We start from the raw sequence: 13,162 nt of genomic DNA on the forward strand, positions 1-13,162 counted from the left end.
AGCATCACACTTTTCCTAGGAGTGTGGCATCCTAACATTCCCCAAAAAACATATAGAAAAAAAAGTCTTAAAAAATAAAGCCATCCTAAGGTCACAGAGAAGAATAACAAGTAAAAAGTTATTTTATGGTCATAGTATCATATTTTATAACTATAAGTCAATGGGCACTCAGTAACTATTTTAACAGAAGCTAACCCAAGTAAAACATCCTTAGCCTCAAAATGACTTTCGTCAAAATCTTATTTGCTCTGTAAAACTCTTAATGCCACAATTTTACTAACAAACCCTTTGTTTACAAGTGTCTTAAAATCCAGGTAAGTTTAACAAAGTAGTTTCATAAAATTAAAACTATAAAAACTATGTATATAGCATCACAAAGAATTAACATCTTAAAGCATTATATTGGTTATCACATAAAAGCGTCATAAGTTTTTCGTAGCACCCTCTCTAGAAAACAGTACATGAAGCCTAACCAAGATCTTGTCTGTCCACTCACATAAATAGTCCCAGGTCTGTCAATGAATCTCATTTAATTTGGGGAGCTAGTCTGCCACAGAGAGCACCATTCCCCACAGAGAAAACTGCCACATTTGTGAGGTGAATTAACTTTTAGCATTTATGTTAAAGTCATCTCTGAAGTGACATCCACAATTTTAATTCCCAGTGAATGACTTTTTCCCTGGCTAGGCACCTTTTTTTGGTAACATGTTTGCAAAGTGTCTTAAAGTGATAAGTTGTTATTCATTCCCTCAAAGTAGGTCACAATTGTACCTTGTCAACAGGTGGTAAAATATGCACACACAAGGGATGAATATGTCCCCATTTTTAAGTTTTCTTGGTACAGTTACTGTGGCCTATTACCTCCTTGAAGTATATTTAAAATACCAAATGTTATTATTCGTGTGAAATATCAATGTTGTGCTTCATTAAAATGATGCTTAAGGTGTTTCCTAAAACCTAAGCTTCATAATATAATGAATAAAAGGACAGGAAAAAAAGAGAAATATTTTTATTAGAGGAGGAAAAGAGAAAGAGAGAAACTCTCCACTGAAGAAAGAGAATCACCTTGGATAATTAGTTGTAATTTCTTACATTTAATCAGTTATTTTTATGAACTATTTGAAATCATTAACTCCAGACCCAGTAATAGTGCACAAATTTAATATTAAAAGAACAACTGGGGCCGGGTGCAGTGGCTCACGCCTGTAATCCCAGCATTTTGGGATGCCAAGGCGGGCAGATCACCTGAGGTCAGGAGTTTGAGACCAGCCTGGCCAGCATGGTGAAACATCCGTCTCTACTAAAAATTCGAAAATTAGCCAGGCATGGTGGCAGATGCCTGTAATCCCAGCTGCTCCAGAGGCTCAGGCGCTTGAACCCAGGAGGCAGAGGTTGCAGCAAATCAAGATCACGCCACTGCACCCAGCCTGGGCGACAAGAGCGAGACTTCATCTCCAAAAAAAAAAAATAATAAATAATAATAAAAAAGATCAATTTGTCTATTTGCCCAGCAACCCAAGATTGTTGTTTATAGCCCACAGTGCTTTCTATCATCCCATTTGAAAAAGTAAGTCTAGTAGAAAGCACAATTTAGATTTTACACCAGAAACCTAGTACCCTGTTTATAATTCATGCTCCCAGATCACTATATCCTTGTGCCATTATCTCTTCCAAATACTGTTACATTATCATCTCTGTTTACACTTCCGATCTGTGGAAAATACCAAAATCGTATTAAGAAAAAACACATCTATTTTCTATAGTATTATTGAGTGCTTTATATAACTGCCAACTCTTTATTCCAAACGAAACCTGGAAGAGAAAAAATTTTTTAAACTTAGTAATTGTGAATTTTTAGAGAAGCACTAGAAGTTAAAATTTCAAGCTTACAACTTCCACATAGTTAAAAATATATCCTTTAAGAAAAATATTATTTCTATATTTATGGAAGAATATCTCTTAAGAATTCAAAAAAAGGATGAAATTAGGTTTTTATGTTTTCCCCATATATACCTCACAAGGCAATTAGAAATCAATTTAATCAGTCCACGAAGTTGTGATTCAGGAATTGGTTTCATTATAATAACTTCTGAAGTTTTTTTCAACAATTTCTATCAGATGCCTTCTAATTATAAAGAAATCTGCTTGAAATTCTAAATATATCATGCTAGGAAAAATAAATATTTGCTGATATCTCCAGGGCAAAAATATAATAAAGCAGTCCTAATAGAAATAAGGCAAAAAACAGGTTAAATTGAACAGTCACAAACTCTTCATATAGTCTACTTTTTTCTTCCTAATACACTGTTTTCTTTTTCTTAAAAACTATTTGAAAATAATTTAATCTTTGGAATCGCCAGTATCAGGTTCTCTAATTTAATAACATAAGGGAGAAGTGAGAGATATTAATGGTAAAGATAGACTGGATCCGTGAAAATCCATAGGATTTCCATTCTCTGCAAACCACAGGTGCTCCTTTACAATTCCTTCCTGTGTGCGCGCCATTGCCACCACAAGCATGCAAGCCTGAAAGCATTTAAGGGAGGGCGTGGCGATACTAGTCACTAACACTGAACCAATGCTTCCTCCCACCGAAATGAACACCTCGCACGCACTATCTTTGTAGTTCATTTAAGGTGGATTTTGGCTAAGGGGAAGAAAGAGAGGCATGTTAACAAGTCATGGACACATTTTGATCTACTGCCATCTCCAAATTACGTCTGAAACTAAATCGCAATTTGTTCATTCAGCAGTTTATTGCTTTAAGAAAATAGTACATGCTTTCCTATTACCTGTTCTTTAAAATTCTTCCTAGAGAAAAATTCTTTAGAATAAACTGCCTTCTAAACTTATAATAAAGCGTACAATAAGAGTGATCCTATTTTTCATCCTTTACAAATACAAGTGGCAAATTGTCTTCCAGTGCAAATTCTCCTCTGTCGCTCTTATTTAATATTTCTATACGACTTTCTAAAACACATGCAATAAAAATAATTATCCTTTAGTAGCCATTTAAAGTTATCTGGTCTTTCCACTAGGCTTCTAATGTTAAAATTCAGTAGGTAATATTCGACCATAGTGTCACATTATATTCAGCAATAACTATGTGCTTATCTTTCAAGTATTATAACCCTTCATTTTTCTTGCGATCTATATACTCTCTTTTTAAAAATCTTCTAAGCCACGGCAGCATAGTCCTTGTTTTGTTGGTTGTTTTCATTTTCTTCCGGACTAGTAAGTTTTACTTCTGGCCTTGGTGGTCTTTGAGGGTTTACATCAGCCTAGAAGAAAACAGATCAAGACAAAGATATTTAGCTGTTTGGTTCACAAAGGTAATGACATTTATAAAGAAAAAAATTACTCAAGATTCTATTTAATTATGTAAATATTTAAGTAAAAAGAGTTCCTGGGGTTCTCTTTGTTTTTTTGTCTATCATTACCCAGTGAACATACTGTTTTCTCAACACTTGTACAAAAGTCCTTTTGGGGTTCATAATCTACTAGTGCTTTAAAGGCACTGACTCATTTTGTATGCTGCAGGCTTTATTTTTCTCATTTTTTATTTATTTCTCTTTGAGCTTTTCTTCAATATAGTTATACTTTTCAGTTTAGCATTTTCAGAGACAAAAGAAGAAAAACTTCAGGAACATTCTCCTAATTTTAGTTTCCTCCTAGAATTCACAAATTCATTGTGAATATGGTACCAAGTACCATCAAGTAGCAAGTAGATAAGAACAAGACAGAAAATCAAAATGTGGAGGCGGCATTTCTCCAAAAGCAACTATTGCTCCTGTCACTTGGGTTTCTCCTGTTAATAATGACATTGTCTCATGTACAACTCACCTTTCCCCGACTACCCTGAAAACTGAGTGGGTGAGATTAGAACTAGCTGGTTTGCAAATTCTGCTCTATGAAATCCTAGAGGCTCCACAGCCCCCATGAGGGCACCCAGTCTGAGGGAGAGAGTAGCTCCAAGTTCCCCAAGCCACACAGGCCATGAATGATGCTTTGAAAAAGAAATTATATATATATATATATATATATGTATTTTATATATATATATATATAAAAATATATATATATATCTGGTGCTGTGTCTTATTTCACGTTGTTCCTTTGTGAAATGTCTCAAATGGTATCTTGAATATAGTACAAGTTCAATCTCAATAAATGTCAATTGTTTCTTGTAAATTCTCTGTATTTCCTGGTGTTTTCCTACAATCATATCTCGCTTTGTACAAGAATTGTTACATGGAACAAAATGTTACACGGAGAACAGAATTTCTAGTCATTTTATTAGTAGACGGTCCTTCTGTAAAAGTTAATTATTCATTTTTAACATATAATTCACATAAATCTGGTTTTTCATATATTTTGGTATGCTTAAAATATACCTATACCAATATGTTAGGGAGAACAAGATAAAATATATCACTGTTATAAGAAAGAGATGAGTCAAATAAGATTAAATCTTTGTGAGTGAATGCTCTGTTACTAATCCCTAATTAGGCTGGGCATGATGGCACATGTCTGTAATCTCGTCACTTTGAGAGGTCAAGTCAAGAGGATTGCTTGAGCCCAGGAGTTCAAAACCAGCCTGTGCAACATAGGGAGGGAGACTTCCTCCATATTAAAAATATATATATATAGCCTGGCATGGTGGCACCTGTGGTCCCAGCTATCACAGGAGGATGAAGTGGGAGGAACACTTGAGGCCGGGAGGTCAAAGCTGCAGTGAGCTGTGATCACGCCACTGACCTCTAGCCTAGGTAACAGAGTGAGACCTTGTCTCAAAAAAAAAAAAAAAAGTTCCTAATTAGATGTTGTCTCAAAAAAATCACAAACTAGGCACTTCCTTATTTGAATTCCCAAGAATTTAGATTTACCCTCATTATATATCGCAGGCCATTGCCAAATTATGTAACCTTGATCTTGATGGATGCCCAATTCCTATCAAAAGCCTGTTTTTCCCCTTTAAAAAAGTCTTCATTTGTCATAATTGGCAAATTAAAAATTGTATGTTTATAGTGTACAAAATGATGTTTTGAAATATCTATCCATTGTGGAATGGCTTGAGTTAATTAACGTACACGTTACCTCACATACTTATCTTTTGTTGTGAGAACACTTCAAATCTACTCTCTTAGTGATTTTCAAGTGTACAATATACAGTTATTATACTTTAGACACCTTATCGTACAATAGATCTCTTGAACTGATTCCTCCTTTCTAACAGAAATTTTGTATCATTTGACCAACATCTCTCCAACCCTGTACTCAGTCCCTGGTAACCACCATTCTACCTTCTACTTCTATGAGTTTAACTTTTTTTAGATTACACATGTAAGTGAGATCATATGGTATTTGTCTTTCTTTGGTTGGCTAATTTCACTTAATGTAATATCCTCCAGGTTTATCCATGTCATTGCAAATCACAGGATTATTTTTTAAAGTTATATTTATGGAAGACAGAAGGACAGGCAATCCATTCATTTCTGTAAAATCTATTTATGTCATATGTTGAATTAAGCTAGACCACTGGAAAAAATCATGCTTGGATCTTACTATCTAGTCCCACATAGAATTACACTTTGATTTCATTTTGTAAGCTTTCATCAAAAGCTACTACAACAAAGAGTTGTATGAAACTTACTATTACAGTTGCCATATAAATGACACTGAGGACTATGTAGAACTACATATGGGGAATTTCTTATAGAATGGCACTGTGATTATCTCACCTTGAGAAAAGATAAAATGAGAGACATGCTGAGCATTTTCATTTGGATATTAAGAACATTTTGAATAAGTCATATAGTGGATTGCAGATAACTTTGTACTGTTATTGAAACCTGGCCACCAGAACATTTTGCATTTTGCCAATGCTAAACTTGCTTTCTCTAAGCAAGATAAATCAGATGGATCAATAATAATCAAGTAGACCTCATTCATCATAGTGGGTATTAGGAACGAGTAGTCCAAGGCCCACTTCAGCAGTTACAGCCTTGAGGGAGGTGGACCTTGATCTGATGGATAGACAGGAAGGGATGGGATAAGCAGATGGTGAGAATGTTACGGAGAACATCCTGCCTCTTATGCTGTGAGACTCAACTTGAGCCTGGCAGCAACGGGATCATATTGTCCCATGGAAGAATGCCAGGACTGATGAGTATCCAGCTCCAGAGTCAGACGTGGAAGAACAGGCTAGGAAATGAGAGGTTTCACCACATATTACTTTTTCTTTTCTTTTCACCACATATTTCTTTATCCTTTCTGTATAATAAATAGAACTGTATACTACCAAGTACCTAATGTGTTGAATGCTTAATTTGATTAATCTATTTAAAGTAGAAAAAAGCAAACTAAACTTCAGTACTTCTAGAGATCAAAGAAGTCACTCATAATAGAGAAAGTATTCCTTATTTCGTGTCTAGGTCTCACTGGTCTTGATATTTTTTTTTGGTTTCTACCGTCTCTGGTCTTAACTTATTCTTACTTTTTTATATTTCTTTCTTTGATTATGTATGTTCTTAGAAGGCTCTGTACATTTTCTTGTAAAATGAGGCAGGAGGTAGATAGATGGATGGATGAATGGCTAAATGTATGAATGGCGGAAGGGCAGACACAAACTGTCAGATAGGTCAATGGCAGTAGTTGTTAAATGGTTGAAATGAAATAACTAGTAAATAAAGGTATTAAATGGTATTGGATCTTTCCTACTCAACCATAAGTGGTTTCAGTACAAGTCCTAAACACTTGATTAATTCTCTGAATGCACGCATGTACACACACACGTATTCATGCATTCACATAAGAAAGCAAAAGCAATAGAAATACCTCATCTTGTCCACTGCCAGCTTCTTGAGACTTTCTTTCCTTGTCTAGGACCAGTTGAAGCTCATTATTAACCTGGTCCAGCTCCTCACCATTCTCCTCATCGGTGCCTCCACTTACACGAGCAGGGCCTGCCTGCTCCTCACTGTGATCCAGAATCTCCTCGACTTGCTCAGGGGCATCTGTAGCCTCCCTACCTCCTTCCTCTTCAAGGTCACCATTCTTTCCTGAAAAGTCTTCTTTCTGTTCTGCATCCTTGTTTGCCTTCTCTCCATCTTCTTCCTCGTCTACTATTTCTGCTGGCCTCTGATGGACCAAAAGGAATAATGGATAAAAGTAAGAAGCATAACAGAAAATTTCCACTGCACATCATAGTCATGTAATACTTATATTACAGCCAAGTAAAACATTCTTACATTTGCATAGTACTTTACAGTATAGAATGTGTTTATGTTTACTGAGTACCTACCACATGCCACATGTTACAAGTATTCCCTCATTTAATCCTCACAACAATCCTTTGAGATTGGTATCATTCCCATTTTGCAGATGAGAAAACTAAACAGGAGAGTCCAAGATCCCACAGAAAGAGCCAGAGTTTGAACTAAGCCTGTGACTCCAGAACCAGTGATCGTAACCCCCATGACAGATAGAAAGCCAAACCGCAAGGTCCTTGGCCAGTGTCTAGTGAAGTACCTGGCCCAGAGGAGGAGGTTTAAAAAAAAAAAAAAGTCTTTGTGGAAAGATTATCATCCTCAGGGCTAAGGATGAGGGCAATGGCACCAGGCTGTGAATTCATGTTTTCTGACGTGGAGTGTAGATAGCTTTCTCCACAACGTCTAAGGAAGCTGACAGCTTATCTCTAAATACAATAACTGATTTTCCCGCAGATCTAAGGTCAAGAAACCATATGTCCTCTCTATAAGAATAATAAATGCTGAGGGCCAGGCACGGTGGCTCACGCCTGTAATCCCGGCACTTTGGGAGGCTGAGGCGGGTGAATCACGAGGTCAGGAGATTGAGACCATCCTGGCCAACACTGTAAAACCCCGTCTCTACTAAAAATACAAAAAGTTAGCCGGGTGTGTTGGTGGGCGCCTGAAGTCCCAGCCACTTGGGAGGCTGAGGCAGGAGAATGGCGTGAACCCGGGAGGCGGAGCTTGCAGTGAGCCCAGATAGCACTACTGCACTCCAGCCTGGGCGACAGAGCGAGACTCCATCTCAGAAAAAAAAAAAAAAAAAAGTAGTTGGAGACGGGAACAGGAGGCCAGCTTTCAGGGCCAAGACTCTGGAGAAAAACCCAGGTTCAAGTCCTGAACAGGCACTTACTGGCTGTTACCTAACTTTGGTGAGTTTCAGATTTGCCATTTGTAAAATGAGAATGTAACAAAACTTCCATGAAGATTAGAGAAAAGTTATATAAAGTGTCATAGTTTCTGGCACATCACAGACCCTAAAAAACATGGAAACCCCTTCCCATCTGTTACAATACATTCTCTCCTGGAGCCACCGTATTTCTTCAATGCTATCAATAAAATAACAGGGTTTTTTTTTAATGGTAGGGTAGAAGGATTTATTTGGTGTTAAGATCTCATTATTGCCTTTTTGTAGCTACCTGACATTGGACAGGTCACTTAATTCTCCTTCCCTGTAAAATGAGAGTTTGGAACCCAATTAGCCCTGACCCCCCCTTCCAGCTCTAGAAGCCCATCTCTTCTAACTGACCAAACAATTGACCACTTTTGTGTCATTATAAAAGTTAACATAACGCTTTCAGTTTTGGAAGTAAGGAAGGAAATGAAGGGGAGTAGACTAAAAGTTCAGAATAAAATTCCACACATTATTTTGAAGAAGAGTTGGGACTAGTAGTAATTCTTATCTTCTGTCAAAAATAAAACCTCAGATTTAATTATATGATACCGAATATGTATTTTTTAAATGAAGGAAAAAGCTAGCTGTTCTTAGATATTAAAAAAACCACAATGTTTGTCATTATGCAGATTAAACGACACCGTGAGCCTAGGCTGTTTAAATTTTATTCGGATGCTTAAGGTCAAACAGTGGAGAGTCCTAACTATCCCTTAGCATGTCGTCAGGGTAGGTCCCTCACAAAGGCAGAATGATGCACAGAAACTCAAGTCCAGAGGGGTATGGATCTGCCACCTGGTGCTAAAAGGCAAAAGATTTATGAACATAACTCACAATGCTTGGTAAGAAGTTTGTGGTGTTTAATGTATGTGACCTAAATGACTGAAAGTGAGAAAAGTCTCCAATCTCTAACAAAGAGAATAACATTTCCAATCTGCCCACCAGACCCGTCTCACCCTCTCCCCAAAGAGAACAAGCTAAGCAAGGCACTGAGACACACACACTTGAAGTGATAAGGAGAGAAGGGTTTGGCAAGGGAAAGATGTGCGTTGTCATTATAAAAACAGAACGGAGGAGAATACATCACACATGAAAATGACTTGCATTTCTATACACTAACGATGAACAATCTGAAAGGAGATTACGGAAACAATTTCATTTACAATAGCATCAAAAGGAATACTTAGGAATTAGCCAGTGAGGTGAAAAACTTGTGCAATGAAAAATACAAAACATTGCCAAAAGAAAATTTTAAAGACATAAATAAATGGAAACATGTCCCACGTTAATGTATTAGAATACTTAATATTGTTAAGAGGTCAATATTATCCAAAGTGATCTACAGGTTCAATGCAATCCCTGTCATTTTTTGCAGAAATAGAAAAACCCATCCTATAAGTCATATGGAATCTCAAGGGACCCTGAGTAGCCAAAACAATTTTGAAAGAGGACAAAGTTGGAGAATTCCCATTTCTTTATTTCTTTTTTTTTATTAGCCTACAGTATCAGTTTTTTTTTTTATTATTATTATACTTTAGGTTTTAGGGTACATGTGCACAATGTGCAGGTTTGTTACATATGTATCCATGTGCCATGTTGATTTCCTGCACTTCTTTATTTCAAAGCTTACTGCAAAGCTACAATAACCAAAACCAGAGTGGTCCTGGAATTAAGACAGACATATAGACCAATGGAATAGAACAGAGAGTCCAGAAATAAACCTTCACATATACGGTCAAATGGTTCTGACAAGGGTGCCAAGACCATTCAGTAGGGAAAGGACAGTCTTTCAACAAATTGTGCTGGGAAAACTGGATATCTACATGCAAAAGAATGAAGTTGTATCCTTACCTAACATATGTACAAAAAATAACTCCAAATGAATGAAAGACCTAAATGTAAAACTGAAAACTATAAAACTCTTAGAGGAAAACATAGGGCAAAAACTTTTTGGCATTGGAGTTGGTGGTGATTTCTTACACATGACACCAAAGACACAGGCAACAACAACAACAAAAATACATAAATAGGACTTCATAAAAATTTTAAAATTTTGTACATCAAAAGACAATACCAACAGAGTAAAAAGGCAACCCATAGAATGGGAGGAAATATTTGCAAATCATTTATCTGATGAAGGCTTGATATCCAGAATATATAGAGAACACCTAAAACTCAACAACAAAAAGTCTCATTCGAAAATGTGCAATGTACTTGAATAGACATTTCTGCAAAGAAGATATACAAATGGCCAATAATCATATGAAAAGATCCTCAACATTACTAATAATTAGGGAAATACAAATTAAAACTGCAATAAGATACTACCTAACACCCATTATGATGACAAAAAAAAAAAAAGAAAAGAAGAAAACAAGCATTGACAAGGATGTAGAGCAACTGGAACTCCTGGGCATTTTTGGTGAGGATGCAAAATGCTACAGCCACCTGAAAAACAGTATGGTGGTTCCTCAAAAAGTTCAAAATAGAATTACCATATGATCTAGCAACTCCACATCTGGGTAAATACCCAAAAGAACTGAAAGCAGGGACTTGAAGAGATATTTGTACACCCAAGTTTATAGGAGAATTATTCACAATAGCTTAAAATGTGGAAGCAATCCAAATGTTCATCAAAAGATGAGTGGATAATCAAAATGTAGTAGATCCATACAATGGAATATTATTGAGCCTTACAAAGAAAGAAAATTCTCATACAAAGTGGGTGAAACAGAGATATTATGCTAAGTGAAATAAGCCAGTCACACAAAAAGACAAATACTGTATGATTCTACCTATGTGAGGTACATAGAGTAGTCAGAATCATAGAGACAGAGAGTAGAATGGTGGTTGCCAGGTTGAGAGAGGGAGAAATGGGGAGTTCTTGTTTAGTGGGTATGGAGTTTCAGTTTTGCAAGACGAAGAGGTTTGGAGCTGGTTGGTGGTGGTAGTTACACAACGTTATGAATGTGTTTCATACCACTGAACTGTATGTACACTTAAAACTGGTTAAGATGGTAAACATTGTGTCTACACAATACACAGTCTACTACAACTCTGTGTCTACAGTGTTTGCAGGTAGTGACAGGTGAGAAAGGAGGGGCAAATGGAAGTGCAAAGGCTGAGCACCGCTCTGTGCCAAACATCACACGCAGCATTTCATGCAACTCTCACAATAGCCCTATGAGTTGTTTCTTATACCCGTTAGACAAAGAGAGTAAATGAGAAATCGCATCACGCTTCCCACATCACAGGGCAAGTGACCAAGTAGGGCTAGGGTGTAAACCAAAGGCAGTCTTGCCCCAAGGTTCTAGTATCTCTCCTTAAATTAATAATCAAACAAGTCGCTACTATAAGAACACTCACATGTACTTTCAATGGCCAGAACATATGAGGTCTGCAGTAGGCAACATTACTTTTATTGTTTAAAGAATTACTGACCTGAGGCTGGGCATGGTGGCTCACATTTGTAATCCTAGCACATTGGAGGCTGAGGTGGGAGGATTGCCTGAGCTCGGGAGTTCAAGACCACCCTGGGGACAACATGATGAAACCCCGTCTCTACTAAAATACAAAAAATTAGCCGGGCTTGGTGTTGCATGTCTGTAATCCTAGCTACTCAGGAGGCTGAGGCAAAATTGCTTGAACCCAGGAGGTGGAGGTTGCAGTGAGCCGAGATTGCACCACTGAACTCCAGCCTGGGCCACAGAGAGAGACTCTGTCTCAAAAAAAAAAAAAAAAAAAAAAAAAAAAAAAAAAAAAAGAATTACTGACCTGAAAACAAAATATTTTGGGAATTTCTATCACTGACTTTTGGTGTGATCTAGGAAGGAAACATTATTACAAGAATTGTCTAGCAGAGTACCTGAAGCAGTAGATAACAAAACTCCCGAAATACTACAGTACTAATGGCCAAAAGGAACAGATTTCTTTTTAAATTACCTCTGAAAACTGGATAATTATAAATCACTCTCCTAGAAATGGTTTTCATCCTCACTGTGCCTAAACTTGCCCTATTATTCAAAACAACTTTTTTTTTAGTTTTAAAGAGAAGTTGTGTAGCATTTAATAAAATAATAACAGAAAACTCATAATTTACTGTAACTGTTTAGGAATCTGGATATTGTCCTCACCTCTCTGTGAACATATTACCAATGCTTGCTGAAGTATGTTAAGGCAATCACACCTAAGTAAGAAAATGTCTATTTTCCTCTCCTGACATCTGGATTTATACCTAAAAATTGCAAAATAATAACATATTAGTCTTTAGTTTTATATTTTTCAGCCTTACCTGTTTCTTTATCTAGAATTCCCAAACACACATATTTTTTTTTCTCCTTTTAATGCAAAGGGCTGGTATATACCCTAATTTCTTTTTAGGGAAGAAGACAACTGGCCCTAAACTCAGGCCCTGTCTCATAGTCATTATTACCACCAGTACTAACAAGCAGTATTACACTTTCATCCCATTATTCCTATTAGACTTTCCCAGCACAGCTATTTTAGTAGTCATCAAATGAAGCCACATCTGGTTAGCTCAACTTTAAGAAATGCAAGATTATGGTGTTGAAATACCAATTTGATCAATTTAAATAAGATGGTAACGTTAGTTAAAAGGCTTATAAACCTTTAAAATATCCTGAGTCTGGAACAAAATTTATTATTACAATGACACTACAATTCAGGGCAAAAAAAAAATGCTGCTATGACAGATCTGTAATGAATAAATGAAAAGCAATGTGCTTTTTGGTGTAATCTCCTTTGAAGCAGACATTAAATTATTAAAGATGTTTCCAGCATATACATCAATCAAATCATCCCCAGAAGGAACACTGGGTTTTACACCCATCCATACACACACACACACACACACACACACAGATAAAATCTATACCATGGTGAGAGTCTGCAAAGAAGGAAAAGGGCACTCCCTCTACATAACTATTCTTTAGGATAAAAA

General features: G+C 36.6%; 1 protein-coding gene across 2 annotated transcripts in view; it reads right to left on the reverse strand.

Moving 5' to 3' along the window:
- Positions 1–2,737: 2,737 nt before the first annotated feature.
- Positions 2,738–13,162, reverse strand: part of DCDC2 (doublecortin domain containing 2) — a 211,325-nt gene continuing 200,900 nt past the window's right edge. For both annotated transcript variants that reach the window (XM_004088743.3, XM_030816457.1), the window contains 2 exons: positions 6,838–7,140; positions 2,738–3,281 (listed from right to left, as the gene is read on the reverse strand). In XM_004088743.3, the coding sequence (XP_004088791.2) occupies positions 3,177–3,281; positions 6,838–7,140 (408 nt within the window). In that variant the 3' untranslated portion in view covers positions 2,738–3,176. The remainder of the gene's footprint in view (positions 3,282–6,837; positions 7,141–13,162) is intronic.

Source organism: Nomascus leucogenys, chromosome 8 (genome assembly GCF_006542625.1).
Source record: "Nomascus leucogenys isolate Asia chromosome 8, Asia_NLE_v1, whole genome shotgun sequence".
Lineage (NCBI taxonomy): Eukaryota > Metazoa > Chordata > Mammalia > Primates > Hylobatidae > Nomascus > Nomascus leucogenys.